Source organism: Rattus norvegicus, chromosome 3 (assembly GCF_036323735.1).
Source record: "Rattus norvegicus strain BN/NHsdMcwi chromosome 3, GRCr8, whole genome shotgun sequence".
Taxonomy (NCBI): Eukaryota; Metazoa; Chordata; class Mammalia; order Rodentia; family Muridae; genus Rattus; species Rattus norvegicus.
Genome location: NC_086021.1, coordinates 149973377 through 150000958, shown reverse-complemented (window position 1 = coordinate 150000958; position 27582 = coordinate 149973377). Strand labels below are relative to the sequence as shown.

Genomic DNA, 27582 nt, shown 5'->3' with positions numbered 1-27582 from the left:
CTGGATGCTTACACTGCCTGTATCTCCATCTTCAGGAAGCCGACACTCCTGGCCTCCGTGGGTACTCACACAAGCAGATACGATTGTAAAAATATTAAAAATAATTTCCAAACTTTCGAGGGGGAGAGGGTTATGTCTGCTATGTCGTTTCCAAAGGAAAATACATGACATTAAGGGACTGCATGGACTTAGGTTTGTTTAAGAAATGTTTGTAGCTTTTGTTTATTAAAAAAAAAAAAAAGCAAGCAAGCCTGGTACAAAGAAACTTCTGAATTCTGAATCTAAATACAGTTATGATTAAACAGAGAACCCGGTGAGTTTGTTTCCTTTGACCCTTTCAAAGGATGTGTGCTGATAACCACCTATCACCGTGGGTCTGGGAAGTCAAGCAGGGAACTAAGGGAAGAGAACTGATAAATAAAATGGCGGAAGTATTTGGAAGGAAGGTGGAGAGAGAGCACTAAGTGGGGAACTATCGCAAGCTTTAAGCCAGCAGCACACGGCAGAAATAAGGACTGTGGCCTGTACTGCAATGTGCTCCCGAGCCAGGGAACAGTTCTCTGAATTATGAGGGGAATGAAATGTATGATCAGTGCTGTGTGGGTGCAGGTACATCCACCATTGTCAAAACAGACACGCCAACAGAAAAGAGACATATCGCCATCAATCAGCCCCCGCTTGTCTGATTCACTTCCTTTTCTCATCCTTTCTCTGGGATTTACTAATTTTATTTGCCTTTGAGGCTGTCATAGGGCTAAAGCATAATCCCCATGTTTGTAGAGTAACTAGTGTTTACATTTCGTCATGATAATGTCATCAGAATGTCCCTGGTAACAAGCATACTTAGATTATCTTCCTAAGTTAAGACTCAGAGCCAATTCTCAGATGATATATTTGGAGGGGGAAACTGTACCACTGAGTCATATTAGGATTAGGAGATGTTATTTCCTGAACAAAGCAACTTTATGAGGAAGTAAAAAAAGAATCTTTAAGGAGTCACAAGGAGTAGCTTGGGAGAATAAGTCACAGCATGTCTATATTTTATACTGACAATAAACTCCAGCTTTGGAAAGTCACCTTCAATGGAAACTATGCATAGGTCGGCAACCATCTTGCAACGGGTAGCCTCTCCCGGAAAAAAACAAAACAACAACTGTAGTTTTGTCACTAACTCTGCAAAAGCTTCATCTTCAGAGATCACCTAGAAAATGATGAAGTTAAAGTGAGAAGTATTCTCTCACGAGTCTCCTCCTCAGATACTGTCAAGGCTGGCAATCTGAGGCAAGGCTGAGCCACTGGCCTTCCCCAGGATTCTAAGTGTTCTGTAAATTGTTCTAACTACCTAACCACATTTTATCGAGTGAAGACAGTGCTTAGCCTAGCACGTTTCTGACAGAAATGGTTACAAGGGTGACTATCCTCACTAACAAAATACATCTCCTCATTCTAGTCATTACCATTTGTAGGAAATGCTCATCCTCCAATCCTGGGACCACCCTCTGCTGTGCCCTTCCCATTTCTCTCTCTTTAGCGAACCTGGGAGAAGGGAGAGCCCCGGTTCACCTTGATCTCAACTTCACTTGCCAACAGAGAAGATCTGCCCCAAGATTTGGCCTATTCTGTTTTGCATGTATTGAGGTCATCAATTCAAAAGCGAAAGCCAGCATGAGAGACCAGTCTGGGGCAGCTTGGACAGATGCTTTCTGCTCTGTCTGCATTATGGATGAAGCCAGTATCTGGATCCCACCTTTCTTAGTGCTCTGCCTTCTCAGCTGGGTCTAATCTGTAGGAGGGTGAGAGCATGGCTATTATCTAACAGCTGGTTCTGAACATGTGTCAGGATGCTGCATGGTCATGGAGGTGTGCTCCTTCAGCTCTCTTTTCTAGCAAGAACTTGTAGCTCTGTTAGAAGCTGTCTGATGGCATCCTGTGGCCACACTTACAGATGCATGCTAGGGATCAGCATTTAGCTGATACTGATGTTTGCAGTGGTGATAGAACAACGGGAAAGCTAGAGGCCAGGCACTCCTGCTTAGGGCCAGGCTCCTCTGATGTCAGCACTTGCTCCAAGCCATCCTAGATTTTCTCAAGCTGCAGGAAACTTTTCCTAGCTAATTCCCCTTCCTTCACTCTCTCCTTTCACCTGCTCATGCTCTGTCTCCCACTCCTCTCCTTTGTAATCTTCACAACCTTCCCTTTGATAAATACATGCTTCTCCTTCCAGAGGGGAGAAAAAGATTGTTCATCAAGATCCAAAGCGACAGCAATAATGTGACCAACTCTTCATTTCACTAAGAGGCGGAACTCCAGGTAAGCAGGTAGAAGACAAGTATATTCAGAAGCCATGCATGAAAAACGTACTCCATCCACCTTTCAGAGACAATTTGCATGACTGTATGCTGTGCTAGGGCTATAAAAAGCAGTATCATTTCTTCATAAACCTTGGCCCAGAAGGACTTGCCCATTTACTGGAAAATGCCCAGATACACTGGCCCGTAGAAAAATAGAAGCAAGATTTCTGCAGCATCTTGCGGAGGTTTGATTCTGGAATCCCTAAAAACATGCTCATGACAAAAACAAAGGGTCCCAATAAGACAATAGCCACAGCCTTGGGCACCCTGTGTAGACACATGGTTTGAAAACACCTTGTTTTTAATACAATTCACACCATCTTACCTTATAGAAGTAGAAAATATGCCAGGCAGAGAATGTGCCTTTGTAAACCCTGTATTTTTCTTCTTCTTTAACACAATAAATCTGACTTCTCATACTCACAAAAGATACTGAACACATGACGAAAGCATAGTACGGTTATTCTGTGGCATTTTTAACCCTTAAGCGTATCTAAATTGGAAGTATAGACTAATTTACATAGGAAATGAAAGCTTGTCTTCAAGGCACAGAACCCACCTTCATTGGAGTCTTTCGAACTTTCCAGTTTCTTTGCTTTGCTCTTCTTATGGGGCGGAGAAAGGCCTTTAGGCTCTGGCCCTTCTGGAAGTACAAAGATTTATTAATTCTTATTTAAATATTTACCAGGAAGGTTCAGAACGTGTTAAAATTTAAAGATGTTTCTCCTTAGTAACCTCCCTCCAACACGCGTGTACACACACACACACACACACACACACACACACACACACACACACACACCCTTCACTAAGCCTTAACTATAGATCCATCTGTCAATGTGGCTGAAATAAATTTTGGCAAGGAGCTCAGAATTTTCCATCCTAGTACATAGACTTAAACTTAAGTGCCAATATTTTTCTGTAGACATCATTAATGATTCGTACAAATGCCAAGCCATACACAAATGCTTTTTTTAAAAAATTGAATAATTTCCCATAGAAGTCCAAGGCATTCTGCTTCATATTTCATGGCTTAGCAGGTGCCATTAGGCCTTTCTGCTTGGTCCTCAAAAAGGGCAAAGGAAATACAATGTCACCTCATTTTTGAGGTGTCAGAGACTTGAAAAGATACTGCTTCTAATTAATAGGCTTCTCTTGTAGCCTAGAATCTAAGCAGCTCTCTCATATGTCCCCAATTAAACTATTGTGTTTATCAACTTCCTCAATGTTTCCTTCGATCTACCCACAGGGCCTAGTAAAAGCTGAAGGGAGTTTGACAAAGCCTCTCAGTCCATCGGCATCGGTTAGACTGTTTGCCAGCTCTGAACTACAGATTCAGCCTCCTCTTCCTCAGGAGCTCAGGGTTGGTGTCTTCTGCCTTCCTGGCCGCATGGTTTAGGTTTGGGGCTGGATGACTTCTATGCCTCTCCCCTTCCATTTTCAACCCATGAACAACTCCTTCTGCACTCTAAGACTAGATGCTCTGGCCTACGCCAGTGAGCTCCTCAATATTCTAGCTTCCTTGAACTCTCATCAATGGGGAACCCGAAAAAATCTCCTTTCTGGGATCCTGGTACTCTTATGGGGTGACTGGGGCCTCAACTAAGGTTAGAGTTGTTATCAGCTGACCTTCCTCCCAGGTCCCAGGTCCTTACTATTATTCAATGGAGGGCTTGGGGCTTAAATGCACTATGCTCCAAGTCCTAATGGTTTCTTTTCATTCACCCCATAGCAGGAATCTCAAACCTCAAAGCAGTCTGAATTACATATTATGTGTACAGACTTCTCTCTGTGGTACTCCATGTCTGGATGGCATTGCATACTATCTAACAACCAGTTTAAACTAAAACCTAGGCATCGCTACCCAAACTTAGGCCCACCCTCTCCCCAAGTCAAGTAGTCATGTCGTCTCTGCTCTAACATGAATTGTGCTGTCACCCAAGTCAGCAGCAGCAGCGCCGGCTGCTTCTCAGTTCCTGTCTCTGGCCTTCTAATCTCCTCTTTTAAGAACTATGTGTTTGCTTCTCCACACAGTGAGCTTTTAAAACATAAATCAGACATGGGGTGCTCACCTGTTTGAAATCACTACCTAGGGTGACATTCTTGTCCACTTCTATTGCCAAGCACAATGTGGTCCTATCGGCATCTATAGTTTCATCTCTCAGTTGCCTTTTATGGTTTCCCCTTATTTCTATTTTATATGCATGGGTGTCTTGTATGCATGTATGTCTGTGCACCACATGTGTGCAGTGTCCACAGGAGTGGTAGGGTTCCCTAGAATTGGAGTTACAGACAGCTGTGAGCTGCCATGTGGGTGCTGAGAATTGAACCTGGGTCCTCTGGAAGAACAGCCAGTGTTCCTAACTACCCAACCATCTCTCCAGTCCCTCTTCATTTTATTTTAATTTTGAGCCACAGTTAGGCTATCTCCTGCCCCAGGATTTTTGCTGCTATCCCATACTCCAGTATTTCAATCATATTTCTGCCTAGTTTGGGGTCGTTTTTTTCCAGACTACATTCAGCACTACCTCTGTCACCCCCACCTTGGAAAAGCTTTTCCTGATCACATGATGTAAGAGCCTGTAAGGGAAGCTTTCAAAACCTAATCACTTGTATCTGAAATCATCCCGCTCCTTTGCTTATGTCTTTATTATACATTTGTACATTTTTGTATAAATTCAACCAACTCTAAATTCTGTGAGCAAAGGGCACTACCCTTTTTGAATCCCTCCTGTATCCTTGGTGCTGAGCAGTGCAGTGAATATTTCATTTTAGAGTGTATTTTATTTTCGCTTCACTGGTCCTTTCTTTAAGTCCAAGATATAATAGGTCTATGCCTAATTCTTATTCTCTTAGCAGCTGTTGACTCATTCCAGAATTCTAAAATTATACTATGGAACTGCGTCTAACACGTTTCTCCCCATTTCTCTCTCAATTATTAAGAAAGAAACAGAACAACAATTTACAAAACACCTTTGATAGATGAGCTATTAAAATTTTTGGCATCACAGTTTACAAAGGTCTGGGGCACGAGCTAGGTTTTATGTGGTCACAAGTCAGTCACAGCTGAGGTTATTATGGTGGCCAGGGTGAAAAATATTGCCAATGACTGCATTAGTGACTTTTGACTTCTATCACAGGTGTGACAGGCATGCTGACCCTTTAGAACGTTTCACCAACACCAGAAATAAGGTATTTTAAACAGCTCATTGCATACAAATATCCAGCCATGGAGTCACAAAATGGGCAAGGTGACATTGTGATCTCACCATTAGAAGATTTAGGCCACTGTACTCTGAAGAGTGCTTCTGTCCTGGGGGCCAGATGAGGGTCTCCAGAGATGAAATGCAACTTCAAATCAGGGTTTCTTACACAAAGGGTTTTGATACCCATATTCCAAGTTTGTGATTTCCCACCTTAATAGAAATTCTTATGGTCTAAGTGGGATTTTCCAAAGACATCTGTTTGCCTACATTTAAAGATACTATAATAACCCCAGATATCAACATTTTCTATTATAAACTCCAGGTGTTTGGTGGACAGGGGAGCTTGCTGCAGATAAGGGCATGGGTGAAATTCATGAGTATTTGATCATTTCTGATGCCAACAGGGTGTTCAGATAAAAGTCACTGACAAACATGACCTCCGAGCAAAGGTTTCTACTTGAGACTCAGTATGGAAGTTACTCCCTTTTGTTCTGAAGGGGACTGAAGAAGCTGATTTTGTTTCTCTTTGAAAACAATGTCATTGGCTTTCTTGATTAGCACTATTTTAAGTTGCGGTCTTCTGGCAAAGACTGGACTCTGGACCCTAGGCATGAGGATCACTACCTCCTACCTTTATGGCTACCCTTTCCCTCCCCGAGGTAAGCAGTATTGTGACACTTGATGTAGCTAGAGCCCTGTTGGCTCAGATTGATCCAGTGTGTGGCCATGGAAATGGAAGGACGTTTGCCATGTCTGAATTATTGCTGATTAAAGAGCTAAAAAGAAATTCTACGTATTTAAGCCAGCTTCCTTCTTTCACCTCTTAAGTGCAGAATGTCACCTTGAAGACCCATCAACTCCATTTGCTCCAAGGGTCTGGAGAGCAGAGCAAAAAGTTATTCACATGCATTCTGGGGTAAGTCAAACCCAGATTCAAATTCTGGCTCTATGATTTAAGCGAGAACCATGTAAAGCCTCCAGAACGAAAGTTTTCTTTGCTTGTTGTTAGGTGAAATAAACTCATGCACGTCCAGTGATCTGCACAGGTGAATGCCCCGTTGAAATTTGGTGAGCTAAGAGGTATGCTAAGCCAAGGCCTGAGCCTGCTCATATCAATGGTGCTGTCTCCCCACCAGTCTTGCATTGGTAGCTCTGAAATGTGCATAGCTGATATTATCCCACCTGCAGAATCATCAGGAGCTTCACATCAGAACTCAAGTCACCCACAGAGCCAATGGAGAAGCACTTCATTGCATTTAGACATAGTATCTGTTATTAGGTTGAGTAACTCAAGTAGCCCTTCCCTAGGTCAGTTGTATTCTTAGTCATCTCTCTAGCTTTCTAGTTTCTGTGCAAAGAGGTGATGCATGGTGGAGGGAAGGCAGAAGTGAATGGTTTTAGGAGAGAGCCTTGACTCATCTTACAGACTAACATACAAAGACTGTGAGATTGGGATAAAGTCAACCTGCATACCAATCTCCCACGGTTTCAACACCCAGACATTAGAAGATGGAAGCTAGCTTCCCACATCCATTCTGTCTTGGCATCATGGATCATGGAGTCAGACTCATCCAGATGCTGAGAGCAGAACTCTCTGGAAATCTGGTTGAACTGGAATCAGAAATAATAATACTCCAGATATCAAATGTTGATTCTAGCTTGTGGAGTCCTCCTTCCTTTCAATAATTTCTTTCAAATGAATCAATGATGTGGACAGTTAGCTAACTGTGTACCTGTAGCACTTAGGCAAGTGATTCGTGGGGACATAAGGCTGGCTGAGAAGGGATAAGTCCTATAGCTGAAAATCCTCCAAGGACACTTCATGGAAGGGAAAGCATGAGAATAACTAAGACTAACACTGGACTCATGCAATTTAGTCTAGAACAGATTTTTAGAAATAAGACAAACTACATGGGCATAAGGATTTAAGTTCCTGTCAAAAAATTATCTTGGGTTTTACTTTTCACAAAAATCAAGGAACATTCTTATCGTAGAGAATGCTTTACACTCTCCCAGGTATAGCTACTGGGACAATGTTTGACTACAAGTAGATAATTTGAGAATGTATCTCAGAAAGAATTAGAAAAGGATTACAGAGTCAAGGTAGGAAAAGGGGGACAGACAATTCTGCATATATTCACGAATACGTCCTAGCACAGGCATCATAGGCTTGACTCTATTGGAGTCTTCTTAATGAAGGTATAGAATCAGGCTATTTAATATCCCAGTCATATAAATATTGCCAGTGAGATCTTAAATGCACTTGCTTAATGCAAACTGAAATGTGGATACCAAATATGCACAGGTGTTAAAACTTAGACACAGTATCTAACCGTAAACAGTAAAGTAATCTTTATTGATTACTTGTTAGAATGATAATGTTTTTGGATTATTGTGTTCTATAAAATTTTACTAAAGTTAATTTCATTTGTGTATTTATTTTTAACACAATTACTAGAAAATACAAAATTACATATGAAACTTATATATTTTTATTGGACTGTATTAATTACAGCATAGCCTAGAACCTGTTTCAGATATGGCTTAGGGGTGTGTGTGTGTGTGTGTGTGTGTGTGTGTGTGTGTGTGTGTGTGGTGTTTCTGGGGATTGAATCAAAGTCCTTGCACAAGGACTCTCATTGAGCTATACTCCCTCCACAGGAATTCTGGGAAATCAACCCTTATGCCATCATTGGTTGGAGAGCTACTTAGAGAAAGTAACTCATCAGTATATTGGGTTTTCCTTCATGAATATAGAAAAACACTCAGCTGGGAGCCATAAATGCTATCATTAGAAAGTTTCCATTCAGAGCCAAGAATGGGTGCTAAGGGAACATAGGTAGGATGCCAGGAGCTGCTCCTACAGCCTCTCCTCTGCTCCCTCCATTCCTGCTTGGAACTTTCAGATCCTTCATCCACGTTTCATATTAGCTGAGCACATTGCCTTTGTGGAGTGAAGGGAATCTTATAAATCAAACATGTCTAGACTAGAAAGAATAGGAAAGAAGGTTGGTTCTTGCTCCAGTGAGCCTTTAAGAAGGGAGCATTTGCTATTTCTCTATGCAGTGAGTGGGTCACCACAAGTGGGACAGAATTAAACAAATGCAGAGAATGTCCATTTTAATCACTCTCAGTCAATGAGATCCTTGACAAGAGAATTTGAAACTCTGTTAAATGGAGCTTCTTAGACTAAGATTATCAGTACAGGATACTCTAGCATCAAATTGCAGGACACTCAAGACTAAAATCTTCCCGATATGCATTTTAAAATTTGAAAGCTGGCCCAGTTTCATGGCAAAAGCATTGTGACTATTGAAATGGAGAATATGGTCCTCTTAATCATATAATTAGATCCAGGAATGAGAAAAAGACAACAGAAAGTAACAGCATAGTTTAGCTTTATAGAGAGCTAAGCACTGTGAACAGCATTTAAGGTCCATTATCTCATTGAACCTTCTAAGTGAAACAATATGGTGAGGATTATTGCCCCAGAAGTGAACCATGAATATGGTAGAAAGACACTCAAAGTTAGCAAATGGTGTAGCTCGAACTGCATTCAAGTCTGTTAATCCATGACTCATTACTTAAGGACACACTGAATGCCTCCCTTAGGCCAGAACTTATACTTTTAACCAAGAGGTTCCCTTGTGATCCTGGTCTTTCTCGAATGGTTGGGATATAACTTAATAATGAGAACAGTAAGTGCTATGTGATATTCATCAAAGCTAGCCACAGGAACAATTAAGGTGGCACGAGCTATGAAGAGACATAGCCATCTAGATGTGATGGCTATGTGAGGAAGTGATGCTATGCTATTTCTAAACCTTGACCTTTCGGAGGTGAATCATCTCCCTTGCTCATTGGCACTCCTTTAAGGTAAAATCAGCTTCCTACCATGTTGAGATGCCTTCTAGATTTTCTAGATCTCTTTGACTATACAAGTTCAGAAATTGTACACACACACACATACACACACACACACACACACACACACACACACACACACACACACACAGTTAGGTTCCTATTCTGATATCCTTCATGATGAATGATGAATCGTGACTGAGACATTTGAGATGAGATAAATATTTCCTTAAACATTTCTCTAAAAAGAAAAGAGAGAGAAATTGCCTGCAATAAGGTTTCAGCTCATAGGTGAGGCCAGCCATTATCTAGGCAAGTAGATAAGAATTTTTGGAATTCCCCCAGCCCCTAACTGTTTGAGGTCCAGATTTTACAGAATTGGATGAGTAAACCTCCTTTGCTCTGGAGTTCCTCAGCCTCATAACAAACTCTTGACTTGAAAACAACGATGTGGTGAAGGGTTCTTTACAAATTGACTAGTTATGCTACAACAAAATGTCTGTCTCTCTTTCTTTCTTTGTTTCTTTTGTTCCTTCCTTCCTTCGTTCCTTCCTTCGTTCCTTCCTTCGTTCCTTCCTTCGTTCCTTCCTTCTTTCCTTCCTTCCTTCCTTCCTTTCTAATTTCATTTCTTTTCTCTGGCAAGATCCTCAAAGTTGGTACTCAAACAGTAACTATATTTGCATAAAGGTTACAGTGGCTGCCTCCCTATTTTATGATGTTGAAGAAACATTTAAATTTTTCTATTTTCTTAATCTTATTCTTTCTTTAAACATTATAGAATTCAAATAACTATAACGATTCCCCACTTATCCCAAGTAATAATTACAATCTTATTACCTGCCTCTTCCTTCGTGTCAGCATCTGCTGCTCCTTCATTGTTATCATCTGTTGGAAAAGGAAAGATAAAGACTCGTATCAAAGTATAAAGCAGCAGCACTTTCCAATCTGACGCCTCAAATGACGAAAGAAATGCAAAAGGACAGCAGAAAGCAGTGCTAGAGCAGCCATTTGTTCTGGATCACCATGTGGAGCTTGAGGAAAGTGTACCCTTCCAGCAGAACCTAACATCGGGGGTTTCATTCCTGTTTATGACAACATATAAGCACCACAATTTGTTTTATTTATACAAACTATGCGTGGTCACATTGGTTATTTCAACTCTTTGAAAGTGTTACCCATGAGCTTTAAATCCCATGCATCTACACTCATGGACAGTGTGTGTGCCGAGCTGTGTCGGCATAGCAGACACACTGGTATCTGTTTCTCCACATTGTGCTGGGAGAAGCGCTGCTCTGTGGTAAGGCAGACCTCTGCCACTTGCTCCCACAAACCCTACTCCTTTCTATGTAATTCAATCCTCTTTTTTAAAAATTCTTTTCTTTTATTGGATTTTTTTAAAATTTACATTTCAAATGTTATTCCCTTTCCTGTTTCCCCTTCAGAAGCCCCCCATTCCATCCCCCTCCCCACTGCCTCCTTGAGGGTGCTGTCACCCACCCATCCAATCCCTCACATCTCCCTGCCCTGGCATTCCCCTACACTGGGGCATCCAGCCTTCGGAGGACTAAAGGCTTCTCTTCCCATTGATGCCTGACAAGGCCAACCTCTGCTACATATGTGGCTAGAGCCATGGGTCGCTCCATGTGTACTCTTTGGTTGGTGGTTTAGTCCATGCCTTTATCTAAGTTCTTCATTGGGGACCCCATTCTCAGTCCGATGGTTGGCTACTAGCATCTGCTTTTGTATTTGTCAGGCTCTGGCCAAGCTTCTCAGGAGATAGTTATACCAGGCTCCTGTCAGCCTGCACCTCTTGGCATCCTCAATAGTAACTGGGTTTGGTGACTGCATGAGGTATGGATCCCCATTTGTGGCAGTCTCTGGATGGCCTTTCCTTCAGTCTCTGCTCTACACTTTGTCTCCATGTTTCCTCCTATAAGTATTTTGCTCCCCCTTCTAAGAAGTATTGAAGCACCCAAACTTTTCTCTTTTCTTCTTCTTGAACTTCATGTGGTCTATAAATTATATCTTGGGTATTTCAAGCTTTTATGTTAATATCCAATTATCATTGAGTACATATCGTTTGTGTTTTTTTGTGATTGGGTTACCTCACTCAGGATGATATTTTCTAGTTCCATCCATTTGCCTAAGAATTTCATGAAATCATTGTTTTTAATATCTGAGTAGTACTCCATTGTGTAGATGTACCACATTTCCTGTATCCATTCCTCTGTTGAGGAGCATCTGGGTTCTTTCCAATTTCTGGCTATTATAAATAAGGCTGCTATAAACATAGTGGAACACGTGTCTTTGTTGTATGTTGGAGCATCTTTTGGGTATATGCTCAGGAGAGGTATAGCTGAGTCCTCAGGTAGCACTATGTCCAATTTTCTGAGTACCTGCTAGACTGATTTCCACAGTGGTTGTACCAGCTTGCAATCCCACCAACAATGGAGGAGTGTTCCTCTTTCTCCACATCCTTGCCAGCATCTGCTGGCTCCTGAATTTTTTTTTATCTTAGTCATTCTGACTGGTGTGAGGTGGAATCTCAGAGTGGTTTTGATTTACGTTTCTCTGATGAGTAAGGATGTTGAACGTTTCTTTAGGTGCTTCACAGCTATTTGGCATTCCTCAGTTAAGAATTCTTTGTTTAGCTCAGTACCACCTTTTTAATAGGGTTATTTGATTCTCAGGAGTCTAACTTCTTGAGTTCTTTGTACATATTGGATATTAGGCCTCTATCAGATGTAGGATTGGTAAAGATCTTTTCCCAATCTGTTGGTTGTCGCTTTGTCCTATTGACTGTGTCCGTTTTCTTACAGAACCTTTACAATTTTATGAGGTCCCATTTGTCGGTTCTTGATCTTAGAGCTTAAGCCATTGGTGTTCTGTTCAGGAAATCTTCCCATGTGCCAGTGATTTCCCAGAATAATGCCTTCTAAATGGACAAAGATGTACTATGATAACATACTTGTTGGGTTATTCTCATTCCCTTTCCTCTTTCTCCTGTACCCTGTCTTCTCCCTCCCTCCCTCCCTCCCTCCCTCCCTCCCTCCCTCCCTCCCTCCCTCTGTCTCTTTCTCTGTGTGTGTGTGTTTCTGTGTTTCTGTGTGTTGCGAATGGTCTTCCTATGAAACTTAGGCTGTAATAATGTCATGTAAAAATAATTCTCTGAATCTTCCTGCTTCAGTTCCATATCACCCTAACTGGTTGCACTTTATTCTTTGAACATACAGCCTGCTATGTATCTCCTTGAATTTTCCTTACATTTTTACCTTGTTCTTAATGTGTACTACCCTTTATGTGTTGAGTCTTATTTCCAAAGTCATGACTGATGCAAAAGATTACATCACCAAGAAGGATCTCTAATGAATGAGATCCATTGCCTTAGGAAGAGGTCAAGGTGAGACCCAGTCCCTGCTCTTCCATTAACGAATGGCGAGAAGGTACTCTCTGTAAGGAACATGGGCTCTAGCAGGCACTAGAAATGAACTGCTGGCATGTGGGAAATAAATTTCTGTTTTATAAGCCTCCCCATTTATGTGTGATATTTTCTTACAGCAGCCCAGACACTAAATGCGAATCAATGCCTGCATGGTTGTTTCCCCTGCTCACTTTACTGCACTCCATTCTAATAATTCCTTTGAATTGTGTGTTTTGGAGGTTTCCCAGTTGTTCCCTTCTGTTTTCTTCCTCTGACACACTTCCCATTCACATGTGGCTGCCAGCCCAATCGTAATACAGTTCCACTCTGGTCTACAGCCCCTGTGCAAAGAGCAAAACCGGGCTCTTCCCTCTGATACTTAAGGTTAATAAAATCTTGTTCCAAGCAGCTTCCCTACCCTGTGTCATTTGCGTTATCACCTAGACAGATGGCAACACTCAACTACTTTCTGTTTCCTCAAGGTATTATTGATGTTAGTCTATTTTATGTTGCTATAACAAAATACTTGAAGTGGGTACTTTACAGATACAGGAAGTTTATTTAGCACAGTTTTGGAGGATAAAAGTATAAGATAGTAAGGCCCCATCTGTTCAGGTCTCTGTTGAGCACCAGTGGCTATATTATGGCAGATGGCATTACAAAATAAGCATACGCACACGTTAAGAGTTCTTAAGATAGTAAGAAAAGACACAGCTCTCTTTCTCTATCCTATATGTTTAGAACCTGAGTCCTAACCCAGTCCTGTGAGGACCACACTAATATCTTCCTATGGTAGCTCTCACATTACTTCTAAATGGCCTGGAATTTCAGACTTTTGGAGGATAAACCATAGTATTTTCCTTTAGCTTCCTATATCTCCTTCACTCCTGCTAATGCTCTCTCTCTCTCTCTCTCTCTCTCTCTCTCTCTCTCTCTCTCTCTCTTTCTCTTTCTTCATCTATATGCTTCAATGCTGTTTGCATTTTCTGATGCAGGTTTCTCCGAAATAGGCAAGAGGCACCTGAATCAGAAACCATGTCTATAAAAACTTTCCAGACCATCTATTTGATGCAAGTTTGAATTAACTGTATTTTTTTCATGGATCTTAGTTTTACTGTCTTAGGAAAATATGCTTTAGAGACATTTGAACTCAGGTCTGCCTACTATCTCTTCAGCCCACTCATTTATTAGGTAAGTACTCTTGGAAACATTGCCTAGGTATATACTCTTGGAAATGTTGCCTATTCTTCCTGGTTTCAGTTTCCTTAGTCACAATGGGTGATGAAAACAATGCCTATTATACAGACTTGTTCTGAGGACTGAGTTAGGCGATGACATGCAGAATTCTAGAACAGGTCTTAAAACATTATCAAGTGCTAAAATGTTATTTGCATAAAATGTCATGATCCAGCACTTGTAAATGGATCTGCAATCCAAATGCCCACCTCATGGACACTATGAGGATGAAAGCAAAGGATGAGGTCCTTTGTTTTTTCTCGGTACCCAGTGACATTTGTTTTTATGTAGTAGAAAAGATAAAGACATTTCCACTAAGTAGACAAACCACAAACAACCATGCAATGTTGGGAAAGTGACAGAAAACAATACAATCCTCAGTTTCTTAATCTGAAAAGGAGGGGCAGTAATGGAGACAGCCTTCCTAGAAACGGGGATGTGTGCACACACACAGCTAGCACAGAATAAGCTTTCGAAGCTATTAATGATTTGGTAGTAGGACACTAGTGTTCTGCCTCTGCTCCTTTGGTAACTATTTATTACGCACTACAGCATACAAGAAGCATAGTTGTTCTTGCAGACAGAGGTTGAAAATCCCTTTCTTTACAGGAATCACAGAGCAGGTCATGAAAGCAGGCCTTCGGCAGCAGAGCGTGAACACACCGCTGTAGGTGAGCAGAGGTTCGATCACACACAGAGAAGGGACAGAAAAGCCAGAGGGAACCCACAGAAGTTTTCCAGAGGAGGTAAAGGGTCATCTAAAGAGTATGCCGAGGGTCACTGGCAATAAAGGGAGGAGGCAGTTGGTTACCAGAAAAAGTAGTTTCTTGGCTACACACCCTTGTTCACTGACACTTTGAAAGACATGCGAGCTTGGCATCTGCTATGTGAGTCCTTTGCCTATGAGTTTTCTTTGCTTTCTAGGGATGGCTCAAGAAATTCTCTATAACTATTACAACCCAGTATCTCAAGTTCATCCACAAACACCCCAAGCTTGTTCCCCATGATGTCCATAGGGCTCTTTTCCTCATTCAACTTGAGACCTAGAGGTAGAGTGTAAGTGGCTTAGAATTTAACCTATTGACTTTCTTTCCTTCCCAGTGCCAGCTCAATGGCTCTCAGGTTTTGACACTGTTTCTTCTCTGCCTTTGAATTCAAACTGAAATATTGGCTCTTGCTTTGTTTCAAGCCTACAAATACTCAGACTAGACCAGCGGAACTCAACCTTCCTAATGCTGCTACTTTTTAATATACTTCCTCATGTTGTGGTGACCCATAGCCATACAAGTATTTCATTGCTACTTTAGAACTGTAATGTTGCTCCTGTAGCGAATCAAAATTGTAAATATCTGATATGCAGGATATCTGATACGTGACCCCCCACAAAGGGGTCATGATACCCCAGGTTGCAAGCTGCTGGACTAGATCCCTACCATTAGCCTGCTGGTTCTCAGGCACAAGCCTCAGAGGGGAGCTGTGCTAAATGTTCTTTGGGATTGTTTTCCTGCCTAAAGATCTGGGGACTTGTCAATCTCCATAATTGTACAGGCCATTCCTTATTATAACTGTTTTCCATATGTGCTTGCACAAGGTGTGTTCATCTGTCTATGGAGAAACCCTAAGAAAAGGTTTTTAAAAAGGAAAAAGAAAAGTCTGACCAATATACCAACCTTTAAAGTTTATGATGAAAACCAGAACAGCTAAACAACTTCAGGCAGAACTATGCACTGAGTTCTGGAGATAGCTTTTTTTCTTTATGACAGGAACTCACTATGGTATTATACGAAACATTCCTTGATATTTTGGTATTTGAGTTAAGATAAGAAGAAGACTTTTGGTCTGGAAAGTACCTGATACGGCTTCATATTAATTAAATTGAAGTTACTTCAACATTATTTCATACAGTGTGTTTGTTCACTCATATTTACCTATATTTCTAGCAGGGATTCTTTTCCTGACTGTACCAGGAAGCCGAATGACATTATATAAAAGCAGATGATCGCCTCTGGAGATAGGAAGTCATGGCACTCCAAATTTGAACATATTTAGGGGACTGATGGAGTGTGGGCACAGAGCTCCTGTCCTTTATGCAGTTCTTCAAGCTTCATATGTCTTTGTTAGAGGACAAAAATGCAATAAAAGGTCTCTAGCCAGAGAGATACAAATACCATTTCAAAACAGAGAGCAATCCATCAGACGGCATTGCTCTGTGTGTTCAGAAATGCCAGTTCCAGAAAAATTCCCATTGTCTCCTAGGTGTACATTGCATGAAGGCTAATGGTCTGTCACCTCTCAAAGGGCCTCTTTGATATTAATTTCATATGGGATGCAGGTTTTATTCAACCCATCACTCTCCATCAGATTACCCTGTTAAGTCCTGCACAGAATATACATTCATGACTAAAGTTCTTATTTTAATAAAAATATATGTGAAAGGCACCTAGTTCCTCTTGAATAACCAGTTTTAGGTAACTGCTGCCATATTTACTTTAGAAGCCCCTTTGTAAAGAAGAGGCTAACCTGCTTTAGCTGTATGATGGGTCTTTAGTTCACCTTCTCTATGGGTGCCAGAATTAATATGGATGCCTTTTGTCTAGACATTTCACCTGCCTTCTGAGAAGCACTTTGTTTCCCAGTCATAAACAGTACATCCTTACAATAATTAATAAAGTCTAATCTAGATTTTGAATAATGAGGTTTATCTTCATCCTTTTCATTAGATCTACCTTATTAATAGAATGTCTGTGAAAGTAGAAAACATACACGCGCATGCGCACACACACACACACACACACACACACACACATACATGCAGACAAATTGAAATACACAGAGAATTCTCTTTACTTTAAAGAATTTCTCAAACTGTAGTTTCATCATTACCTGAAAACTTGTTAAACATGCAAACTTCCTTCTCAACAGAAGAATCTCTAATGGCTGAGAAGCACTTAAAGAAATGTTCAATATCCTTAGTCATCAGGGAAATGAAAATCAAATCAACCCTGAGATTCCACCTTAAACCTGTCAGAATGGCTAAGATCAAACTCAAGTGACAACGCATGCTGCTGAGGATGTGGAACCATGACTAGTGGGAGGGTAAACTTGTACAACCGTTTTGGAAACCAATTTGGCTGCTTCTTAGAAAATTGATAATAGATCTACCTCAAGACCCAGCGATACTCCTCCTGGTCACACCCAACAGAAGTTCTGCCATATCACAAGGACACTTGTTCAGACCAGCTTTCATTGTAACAGTCAGAAACTGGAAACAACCTAGATTTCCCTGAACTGAGGAATGGGAAGAAAATGTGGTATATATTTACACAAGGAAGTACTACTCAGCTATTACAAAACGATGACAAAGACCATCCTGAGTGACGCAGCCCAGACCCAGAAAAAACACTGTGTGTACTCACTTATAAGTGGACATTAGTCATAAAATACAGGATAACCTTGCCATGAACCAGACCTGAAGAAGCTAAGTTGTAATGAGGAGGGCCTAAGGGAGGACACTTGAATCTCACCGAGAAGGAGAAATAGATTAGATATTGGGAGTGAATGGAAGGAAGTGACTGGGTGGGGGAGGAGGTGAGAATGAGAACTGGAGAGATGAAGTGAAGTGAGGACAGAGAGTCAGACTACTAGGAAAGAAAACTAGATTGGGAGGGGGCATGTCTAGAATGAGCCAGAAACCCAGGACAGAGGAAACTCCCTGGAATTTAGGAGGGTGACTCCTTGCAATGGGGGATATGGACTGGCCATCTCATGTGACCAGGAAAGAATTCCAATAGAGGGACTGGAACACGAACCTAGTCACAAAATCCCAGACCTACAATTTGCCCTACCTCTTAGATATGCAGGAATAAAAGATGGGCAGAGTTTGAGGAGCAAACTAATGACTGTCCTAGCTTCAAACCCATGCCATGAGAGGGAAGCCACCCCTGACATTATTAAGGATACTCCGCTATATTTGCAGACGGGAGCTTAGCATAAATGTCATTAGAGTGGCTTTACCCAACAACTGATGGAAACAGATACAGAGACCTACAGCCAAACTTTAAGTGGGGATTGGGGAATCCTGTGAAAGAGGGGGGAGGAAGGATTGAAGGAGCCAGAGGGAGAAAGTACACCACAAGAAAACCTATAGAATCAACCACCTGAGGCCCATAGTTTCTTAGAAAGACTGAAGCACCAAACAGAAAGCATGCGTGTGATGGACCTAAGTCCTCTGCACACAGCTAACAGCTGTGCTGCTGGGTCTTCTTGTGGGACTTCTAAAGAGGGAGCAGGGACTGTCTCTGACTATATTACCTGCCTTTGGATCTCTTCCCCTACCTGGGCTGCTTTGGCTAGCCTCCATAGAAAAAGATGCATCCAGTCCAACTGCTATTTAGTATGTGCAGGTGATTGATACCCAGGGGAGGCCTCCCCTTTTCTGAGGAAAAGGAGAGTACAGGTTAATGGGGGAAAGGAGAGGGAGAGAGATTGGAAGGAGAGAAGGGAGAGGAAGTTGAAAATGGGATATAAAGTATAATAATAATAATAATAATAATAATAATAATAATAATAATAAATCCAAACTTCCAGGATAAATGCAAGACTTCTCAAGTAAGAATCTGTGGTGGAGAAATGCAGAAACCAGGGTTTTGATCATTTTTGAGTGAAATGTTTAGATACATTGCCATTCTAGATCCACTTGCTTGAAGAAGTAGGTGCTCATCCTTGGAGACATCTATAATGAGCCTTGTGATGATATTTAATGTTAATGGGATATAATATGTGCCCAAACCAGGGCTAAGCCTATCCATGCTTGTGTTTGAAATCACCCAGCTACCATGCAGCTGAATGGATCTTGGTATGGGCCATATCCACTTCTTAGATTGGCTCAGAGGTGTATGCATGGATGGAGTCTCACTTCAAAGAAGACTGTAGTTGCACATTAAAAAAGGATGTAGTGAATGACAAAATTACTCTAGGGAGCTATTGGGCCATCCTCTTCAACCCAAGGAAATAACCTAAAGCATGTTATCCAGAGTCCTCATCACTGGTTTAGAGTCATTCATATAAAGGGCGAGTCTTTCCAAGGCCATCAGTTCTACACCCCTGTGGTGGCTCACACTACATATGCTCACCGCCCACAGGCTTCCTGTGCCATCATCTTCGTATTTCATTATCAGTAGTTTTTAGGAACCATTTGTATTCACAAAGAAAGACAATGTTATTAGAATAAATATCACTGTCTATGATTTCCTTGAAGTAGGGAAGATGCTAGGATCTTCCTAGTCTATTATACTCTTGGATAGGCAGAAGCTCTGTACTAACATGGAGAGATGAGGGGCCATCCTTACAAAGATTTAACTTCTAACATTAACGCTGAATAATATACTTGGTATAGAGTAGTTGAGAGAGCTGAAATTATTTAAAATGAATAAAAGCAAAAAGATATTTGTTTTGACAGCACTCAGCTGTCATTAATGTATCAACCTTGATTTATCAATAAAAAGAGCTCCTTTTCATCATTTTACATCTGGCTCAGCCAGATTTTCATACAATGGTATGATAATCTATAGATTACAGAGTCTGGGATTTGGGAAGAGGAGGAATGAGGAGTAAGTGGACAAATTCCAAAAGTTGTTCTGGATGTGTTGAGTTGAAGATGGCTAAGACTTCAAGCTAGGCCTAGATTATATACTGGTCTATAGTAAAGAGAGCTGTGCCAGATACACAGGCAGCAGGAAATCAGAAGATAGAAAATTCACTGGAAAAATGATATTTAAGTATCCTAAGGGCTCCCAAATATCATGGAAATTTATGTGATCAAATACATGCCAGGTATTAGTAGTCACGGTCATCCCATTAAAGAGGTCCTAGGTCTGGATGTGGTGGTATAATCCCATGATCCTGACACTTTGGAGTCAGATGCAGGAGGATTGTCACACATTGGAAAACAATTTAGAATACATGGTGAATTCATCTAGGACTATTACATAAAGGGAGACCTGCTGAGAAGAAGGAGGGGAAGGAAAAGAGGAGAAGGGAGAGGATGAAGAGGAAGAGAAGAAGAAAAGGAGGAGGAGGAGAGAAGGAAGAGGAGGAGAAAGAGGAGGAGGAGGAGGTGCCAACTGATTATAAAAACCTCACCGGGGTTGGGGATTTAGCTCAGTGGTAGAGCGCTTGCCTAGCAAGCACAAGGCCCTGGGTTCGGTCCCCAGCTCCGAAAAAAAGAAAAAGAAAAAAGAAACCTCACCAAAAATTATTTCATAGGAAAGGATGGGACAGTTCTGTGATTGTTGTAATCCATGAAATCAATAACAAGTGAAGGAGACAAAGGGCAGGGCCATGTGGCTGAGAGGAGTCCAGTTTGTCCATATCAGCGACAGAACATAGGTTAGGGAATTTTGAGCTACTTTCTTGATTACTCTTTATTCTTTCTTCTGGAGCTTTTTTGGAATTTCCTCATTAATATACTATTGCTCAAAAGAAATTCACTTTCCTTATGCTTGCCTCTATGCTTTCAAATAAAAAACAGTAAACTGTTGAAGGGCCAAAGCCCCGTACTACAGTCTTTTTAAAGACACCACTTTATGCCCTGCTCCAAGTGGCATTGAGAAAGTTTCTGTTTTTCCAGAACTTTCTAATAAGATCACACCCTACTTAGTCAGGGTGCATGTTCCCTTGTCTGCTCTGGTGTTTATCAGCATGCCCTGCCCTCACTGCACACTCAACCCACCTGAAGGGACCGATTGCTTTCTGCCTGTGCCTGGTGCCTGTGCCTCCATTCAGGTTGCTTGGTTACAGCAACACTACATTGGATATTCACTGAATGCACAATGTGTTTGCAGCTTTGAAGGCCCATCAAGTGGAAATAGTTAGTACTCTATCCTAAGAAGGCAATGAACTCATTTGTGTCACATTACCCGGTGCATGCCTTGTAGAGTTCTAAATGTCAACGTGATCTGCACAGTAAATGGGCACAATTGTCATGCCACGCCCCTCTAAGTGATTATCGTTAAGGCAATGTTCACATTCATTCACTCTAGCTTTTCTATATACAAGATGTGCCATTTGGAGAGGGACACAAAGCAAATCAGACTGGGTAAATGGGCTTTTGATCTTGTCTTTGGTTCATTTACTTTCTCAAAGAGTACTGGTACATAAGCTTTTATCAGTGCTATAGCAGATTTTTAATTTGGTCCCTTAAAAATAATCAGATTTGCTGGGTGTGGTGGTTCACCAGTTTATGCTAGCACTGGAGAGGCGGACACAGCCAGGTCGCTGTAAGTTTAATGCCAGCTTAGTCTACATTGTGAATTTGCCTGCCAGCTACAGATACACAGTGACACTTCTTTTCTTTTTCAAGGCAGATTTATTACCTTACAGTTTATAGGGTAAAAGTTCAACAAGGATACAATTATGCTAAAGTCAAACTGTAAAGCAGAGCTTCACTGCTTTCTGGAAACTGGGAAGGGGGAATATTTCCTTAGTTTGTAGCCTGTAGAAGCACTTACACGCCACAGCTCATAGTTCTCTCTCTCCATCTTCATATTCAACAATGCTGCATCTTTCTGAACATTTATATGTAAGCATATCTATTGATTCTCTCCTCCTGTCCCTTCCAGTCTTAAAGATCCTTAGACCTGATCCATCTAAAAATCCCAGAGAAATACTGTTATCTTAAGTTTGCTGATTGCAAATTGAGCTGAACCTTTACTTTCTGTGTTCAATGTAACCTAACACCTAAGGTGTGGGGTTTAGGATATACACAGCATATTTTAAAGTTGGGGGTTCTCTTAATACCTAATATACTTGGAAATTCAGGAGCAGATGGTATTGTTAGAAAGAATGTCTTGAGAGTAATATTAACAACAATTCTATTAGAATTTAGCCAGTCTCCTAAAAGTTTACCACAATCATCTTTGAGGTTTTGGTTGATGAATCCATTATTTTTTAAATAGTTTTTTTAAAAGAAGAAGAAGAAGAGGAAGAGGAAGAAGAGGAAGAGGAAGAAGAAGAAGAAGAAGAAGAAGAAGAAAAAAGAAGAAGAAGAAGAAGAAGAAGAAGAAGAAGAAGAAGAAGAAGAAGAAGAAGCCTCCAATCTTTTCTCCCTACATTCTCTATGTGTATATAAAATTTCTTTCCCATTATTTTGGTTATAAAAATAATATAACAAAAACAAATGATGAACTACAAAACTATTTGCAGCATATATTTAAAAGTGTTAAGGTCTTTAATATACAAAGACATCTTATAGACCAACAAGTCAAGAATGTAATGCCAATAAAAATATATTGGATATAATCAGTACTTTTGCACCAGAAAATTGTAGATCTAAAACTGGGGAGATGGGTTAGTAGGTAAACGTACTTGTGACATAGCCTATGTTTGGTCTCTGCAACCTATATGAAGATAGAAGGAGAGAGCTAACTCCATAAAGTTACTCTCTGACCTTCATGCATCTTCCATAGTATGTGGATGTATACACATGCCCCCATGTGTACACAGACACAGACACACACACACACACACACACACACACACACACACACACACACACACACACAAGAAAATTGGAAATAAGTAATTGAAAGAATGAATAAATCATATGGATAATAAAAATGTAGTTTCCCACTAATTATCTTAGTTAATATAGAAAAACAATAACATCAAAACACAAGACTCTGCTCCATTGAGAAGTGCAGGAGAAAGAGTTCTCATTGGCTGCTCACTGGAATGTAAGTAGGTTGTGTAACAGTAGTCATGGCTGTTTATGGTTTTGTCTGTAGAAATGGGAATCCCTGCAGTTGTGTAATTCACGGCACTTGTCTACAGGGCTGCAAAAACAGGGAGCAATTTGAAAACTCCCAGCAAAGGTGTCTTGCTTTTGAATGAATTTTCAAAGTGCAATTTCACTTTTTAAAAGTATTGAAAATAAGAGAGAGTGTAAAATATTTACCCATAAAGATGATTCCCTCAAGTTGCAAATACCAAATGGTTTGCAAAAATAGTCCCACATTCAGGATAAGGCTTTGAGTAAACTTTGGGTCCATTAAAATAAAATAATTGAAGAATATACGATGACAACCAAAAACATTACAATAACAATATCTGTGTTGAGTGACAGGAAGGAAGAAATACATCAGAATTTCTGGTTGTATACATGTTCTATTTCTAAAGACCAAGAGGATATTTTCTTTCTGCTTGTGTGCTTTTAAAATAAAAATATCTATGATTTTTCTGTGTGAAGGTGTATTTTCTTAGAACAGTGATCACAAAAGCTAAACTGTGTAATTTTCATTTTTCTCAAGATTGAAGCAAACACATAAGTGTATATATTTTAAATTTTGTGATCCTCAGTCTACACACCTGTCCATGTAACTGCTTTCAAGCTTTCCTTTCCTTGTGTTGGCCTTGGTCTTAACTCATGCTTGCACTTGACAAGTCTGAAAGCCAGAAATGTACACCACATGCATGAAGTCTCACATCTGAGATTGTACCAGCTATTTCTGCTGGTGACAAGCCCCACAGTTTTCTTTTTCCGTATGCCACAAATGCTTGCCTCTGTGGAAATGGTCACTAGGCCTTGATTATGTTTCTCTGAAACTTGCCACCTTGACATCACTGCTGCTTTCAAGTCTCTGCCTTCCAAACATTAGACTATCAAGGCAAGAGAAAGAAAAGAAAGCCTTACTGTCTCATGGCAGATGTTTCATTGTTGTTCTTGGGCAATTGATCAGAAGGAAAGAGGACCCCTGAAGACCCAGTGTAACTGGCAAGATTCCACTTACCCTGAAACTGTAGCATACTATCGCAAAAAGGTGTGTTAATTTGGGGACAGAAAATTAACTTTAGGATTGCTATGGGGAGAAACATTGTACAGTAAGAAGGCTTGAGGTGAGTGACTTTGGCTTCACAGCTTCTCTCTGCTGCCATCGCTATAAATACAGGTGCTGTTCCTGTGACATTAGACTGGTGTCAGAAGGCCAGTTTTCAAGTCATGGGCAAAGCTACACCTTTTGTTGTTGTTTGTTTGTTTCAGAGTGGGTTGTATGCGATCTAGGCTTGCCTCAGACTTGAGATACTCCTGCTTTGTTGTCCTGAATTTTGGGATTAGAGGATTGTACTCTCATTTGCAGCTTAATTCCTGTTCTATGTAGGTGTTTCTCTATTTAGGGTGGGTTACATTCTGGTAGCTTCATTACAAATTGTAAGGACTTCTAGTCAAAATGCATTTAGGAAATTAGCTTGGCCATATAGTTCACTCCTGAATACCAGTCATGTCCTCTCAACATGACAGAGCTAATCAGCTGTTGATGATGCCATTGCTCAGCATGATAAGAGGAGGACAGCATCAGAATGAAAATTTTGAAATAAAGGTTATATTAAATGCCTGGTTCCATTTTTTTACCTGCATAAAGTCAAAATGTTCAACACAGATAGATGGGAACCATCTACATAAAATTTACTATGTTTCTTCTTAACTGAAAGATGTCGAGTCCTAATTGCTAATTTTGAGAAGACTGTGCACACATTTGTGAGAGTAAGTTTTATTTGCTCTAATAATTGATGTCTCCAAGGCTTATCGTCTCTGTTTGTTAACCTAGGCCTAGACCTGGAAACTTCTAGACTCTACAATCATATCTACATTTAGAATGTTTTTCTCCTCTGAGACTTGCTGCTGAATAAGCTCACCCTTTCTTATTCGTTTGGAATTCTAACTGGCTGGTTCAACTCAGCTGTTTTGGTGCAAACTCCTCTCCAAGCTGACTGATTAAATCTGGCTTCTCTCTCAGCCTCTCCTGACTTGCTCTGCTTGGTCTCAAACTAAGTCTGTCAGGATGTTCTATTCTGGCTCCTTTGCATTTTTTGGCTTGTTCTTCCTTTTAAACCTTCCTGTATTACTGTCCCAGAAAATTGCCTCCTTCCTCTCTCTGTGATGCCCCACAAGTAGCTTCCCTTTCTTCTCTCTTCTTGTGAGAGTCGGGAATATCTTATTATGTCAAATCTTTGTCTTCGATCCATCACTTTTTCTGCTACTCAACTAGACATTATTTTCAAACATAGATGCTTCCTTCTACAAACTAACTTTACCTTCATTGTTTGAGATTAAAAGTGTGTACTATGGGCATGTCTGTATTCCACCCAGAGGTATTAAAGGGTTAAACCATAACCTGAAAGAGTGTTTTTCAGTAAATCTCAGTGTAACACAATCTCAGGGTTTGCAGTGTGATCAAATATTCTGAAACACATTCCTTTCAGAGATTCACAAACTGGAAACAATCTTTCTGCTTGGCTTCACCATTTTTCTAATCCCCAGGTCACTTGCTTTCTCGGTTGCTTATAAAACACTAGACCTTTCTTCTCTGCTCCAGTTCATGCCCTTCATGAACTTTGCCCCCAACAAATCCCATACTCCTAGACAGTTTGCCTTGACTTCCTGACTACCACAAACACACAGCTATCATACTTGATGCCCTGCTGCCACAATGTTACAAGTGTTCTTACCACCCTTGCATCTTCAAACTTAAGGACTCTGTGTGTGTGTGTGTGTGTGTGTGTGTGTGTGTGTGTGTGTGTGTGTCACAGCAACTGTAAAAAGTTTAACCCATCTAGACAAAGGAGTCTGAGAAAGGCATCAGCAAGCAAACCACACTGAAATAAAACCAATGCAAAGGTAAAGATACTCAGCATCCTGAATGAGAAGAGGGCCGATTACAGCAGGCAGAGCTGTTAAGCCTTTGCACATCTGGACTCTGTATGCTGTTCCAGGGAGCTGCCCTGCACACTGTAGGTTTAGGATTATCTGTAAGCTCTGCCCACCAGACAATAGTAGTCTTCTCTCACATTTATGAAAGACAGAAATATCTCAAGATATCCCTATAGGACAAAATCATTCATGGATGGAGATCACTGTAGTTAACTAATATAGACCTTTCACAACTCAGGGTATCTGGGGTGGGTTTCAAGCTCTAAACATTGACAAAGTTATAAAAATTTCAATTATGTATTGTTATATAAGAAAAAATAACAAAGACTTACACTCGACAAAATTTGACTTCCATTTCTCCACCAGAAACTTTCTTCTTTCCTCTTAGAGTTAATGGAAAGTATACATGATAAATTCTACACATTTTAAAATATGAACCTTTCATATAAAGAACAAAGAGATTCTGAGCTGAGTCACAGAAAGATTACTTGCTTTAGGCCATGTAGCAGTGCACTGTAACTATAAATTATTTGCAACCGAAGTGTATGATAATTCCATAAAGCTGCCATATTCTGCTTCCAAATAATCCTCTGGAAGGAAAAAGTCAACCATGATTCACCTCACAGCAAGAACTCAAATTGTTATGGAAATCTTTGCTGAGTTCTCTTCTTTGCAATTTCTTTACATTTTTCTGATAGACACAGTCATGGGCTCAGTTATGTCCCCTCTAACATTTGATTAAACTCCTTCTGCCCTGTACCTTTGAATGAGGTACTGGTAAATTCAATTTATTTTAGGATATAGAGTTTTAAAAGTGCAATTAAATAAAGTGATATCATGAGAGTGGGGTCCTTTTCTAATGTGACAAGTTTTCTTACACAAGGAGAAAGACAGATCACAAGGCACCCATAGGGATGGCCATATGAAGATGGGTATATGATCATGAACATGCCCAGGAGGCCTCAGAACATGCCAATCCTGCCAACATCCTGATCTTTAAGTTCCAGACTCCAGCAATGTGATAAAAACCAACCACTCTATGATACTTCATTTCTGCAGATGATGTATCTTCTCCTTTGTCAGCCTGTGAGAGCTTTCACTTCTGAGTTGTTTCTCACTTACCTCATTGCTCAGATGATCTAGAGACAGATAAGTTTTGAGATCACCAATGAACACCAGTTTGACTCATTAGGAATGTTTCCATGAGTGCATTTATAGATATTGGAAGAGAAGCACGATGGTTTTAAGAAGCAATGAGCAACAAGCCATTTAAGGATGAGACTTCCTTAGTGTTCTGAGCACATCTTGTCAAGGGACCACAGACTTCTCTGACTATGCTGTGGAGAGGACTTGTCTATTACCTCTTGGGCAATGACAGATGCTGGTCTCAGCTTGAATATATTGCTGCCTCCCAGCAGCATGCCCTGTTTATTCAAGTATGGTTCATTTTCTAGAACTAAAAGTAGAGTGTCAGGTTATAAAATAGAGAAACTGACCTGCCATCCATTTTCAGGCCTTGCATGAGCTGTCTGAAATACCATTGCGTGCCATCCCCTTTGGCTTCCTTAAAACGCATACCTCCATTATGGGTGTTTGCTATTTGTTTTCTTGTTCTTTATCCTACTGACCCCAAACCAAACACACCCCACAGAGGTTGGTCCAGTTCAAACCTAATGACCCACAACAAAATCTCATAAATAATTTTCCCTTTCATGAATGTTTGCTCAAAATAGCAAATCCACCAATCTCTTGAGAAAGTCCAAGGGACCTTAAGAAAGACCTAGTCCTAACTCCTCTTTA

The 27582-nt window shown here is 40.6% G+C and overlaps 1 protein-coding gene across 8 annotated transcripts in view; it reads right to left on the bottom strand.

Annotated features, from left to right (window-relative positions):
- Positions 1 to 27582, bottom strand: part of Macrod2 (mono-ADP ribosylhydrolase 2) — a 2017257-nt gene that overhangs the window by 190119 nt on the left and 1799556 nt on the right. For all 8 annotated transcript variants that reach the window (XM_039106853.2, XM_039106857.2, XM_039106858.2 and 5 more), the window contains 2 exons: positions 10259 to 10306; positions 2911 to 2994 (listed from right to left, as the gene is read on the bottom strand). In XM_039106853.2, coding sequence (XP_038962781.1) covers positions 2911 to 2994; positions 10259 to 10306 — 132 coding nt within the window. The remainder of the gene's footprint in view (positions 1 to 2910; positions 2995 to 10258; positions 10307 to 27582) is intronic.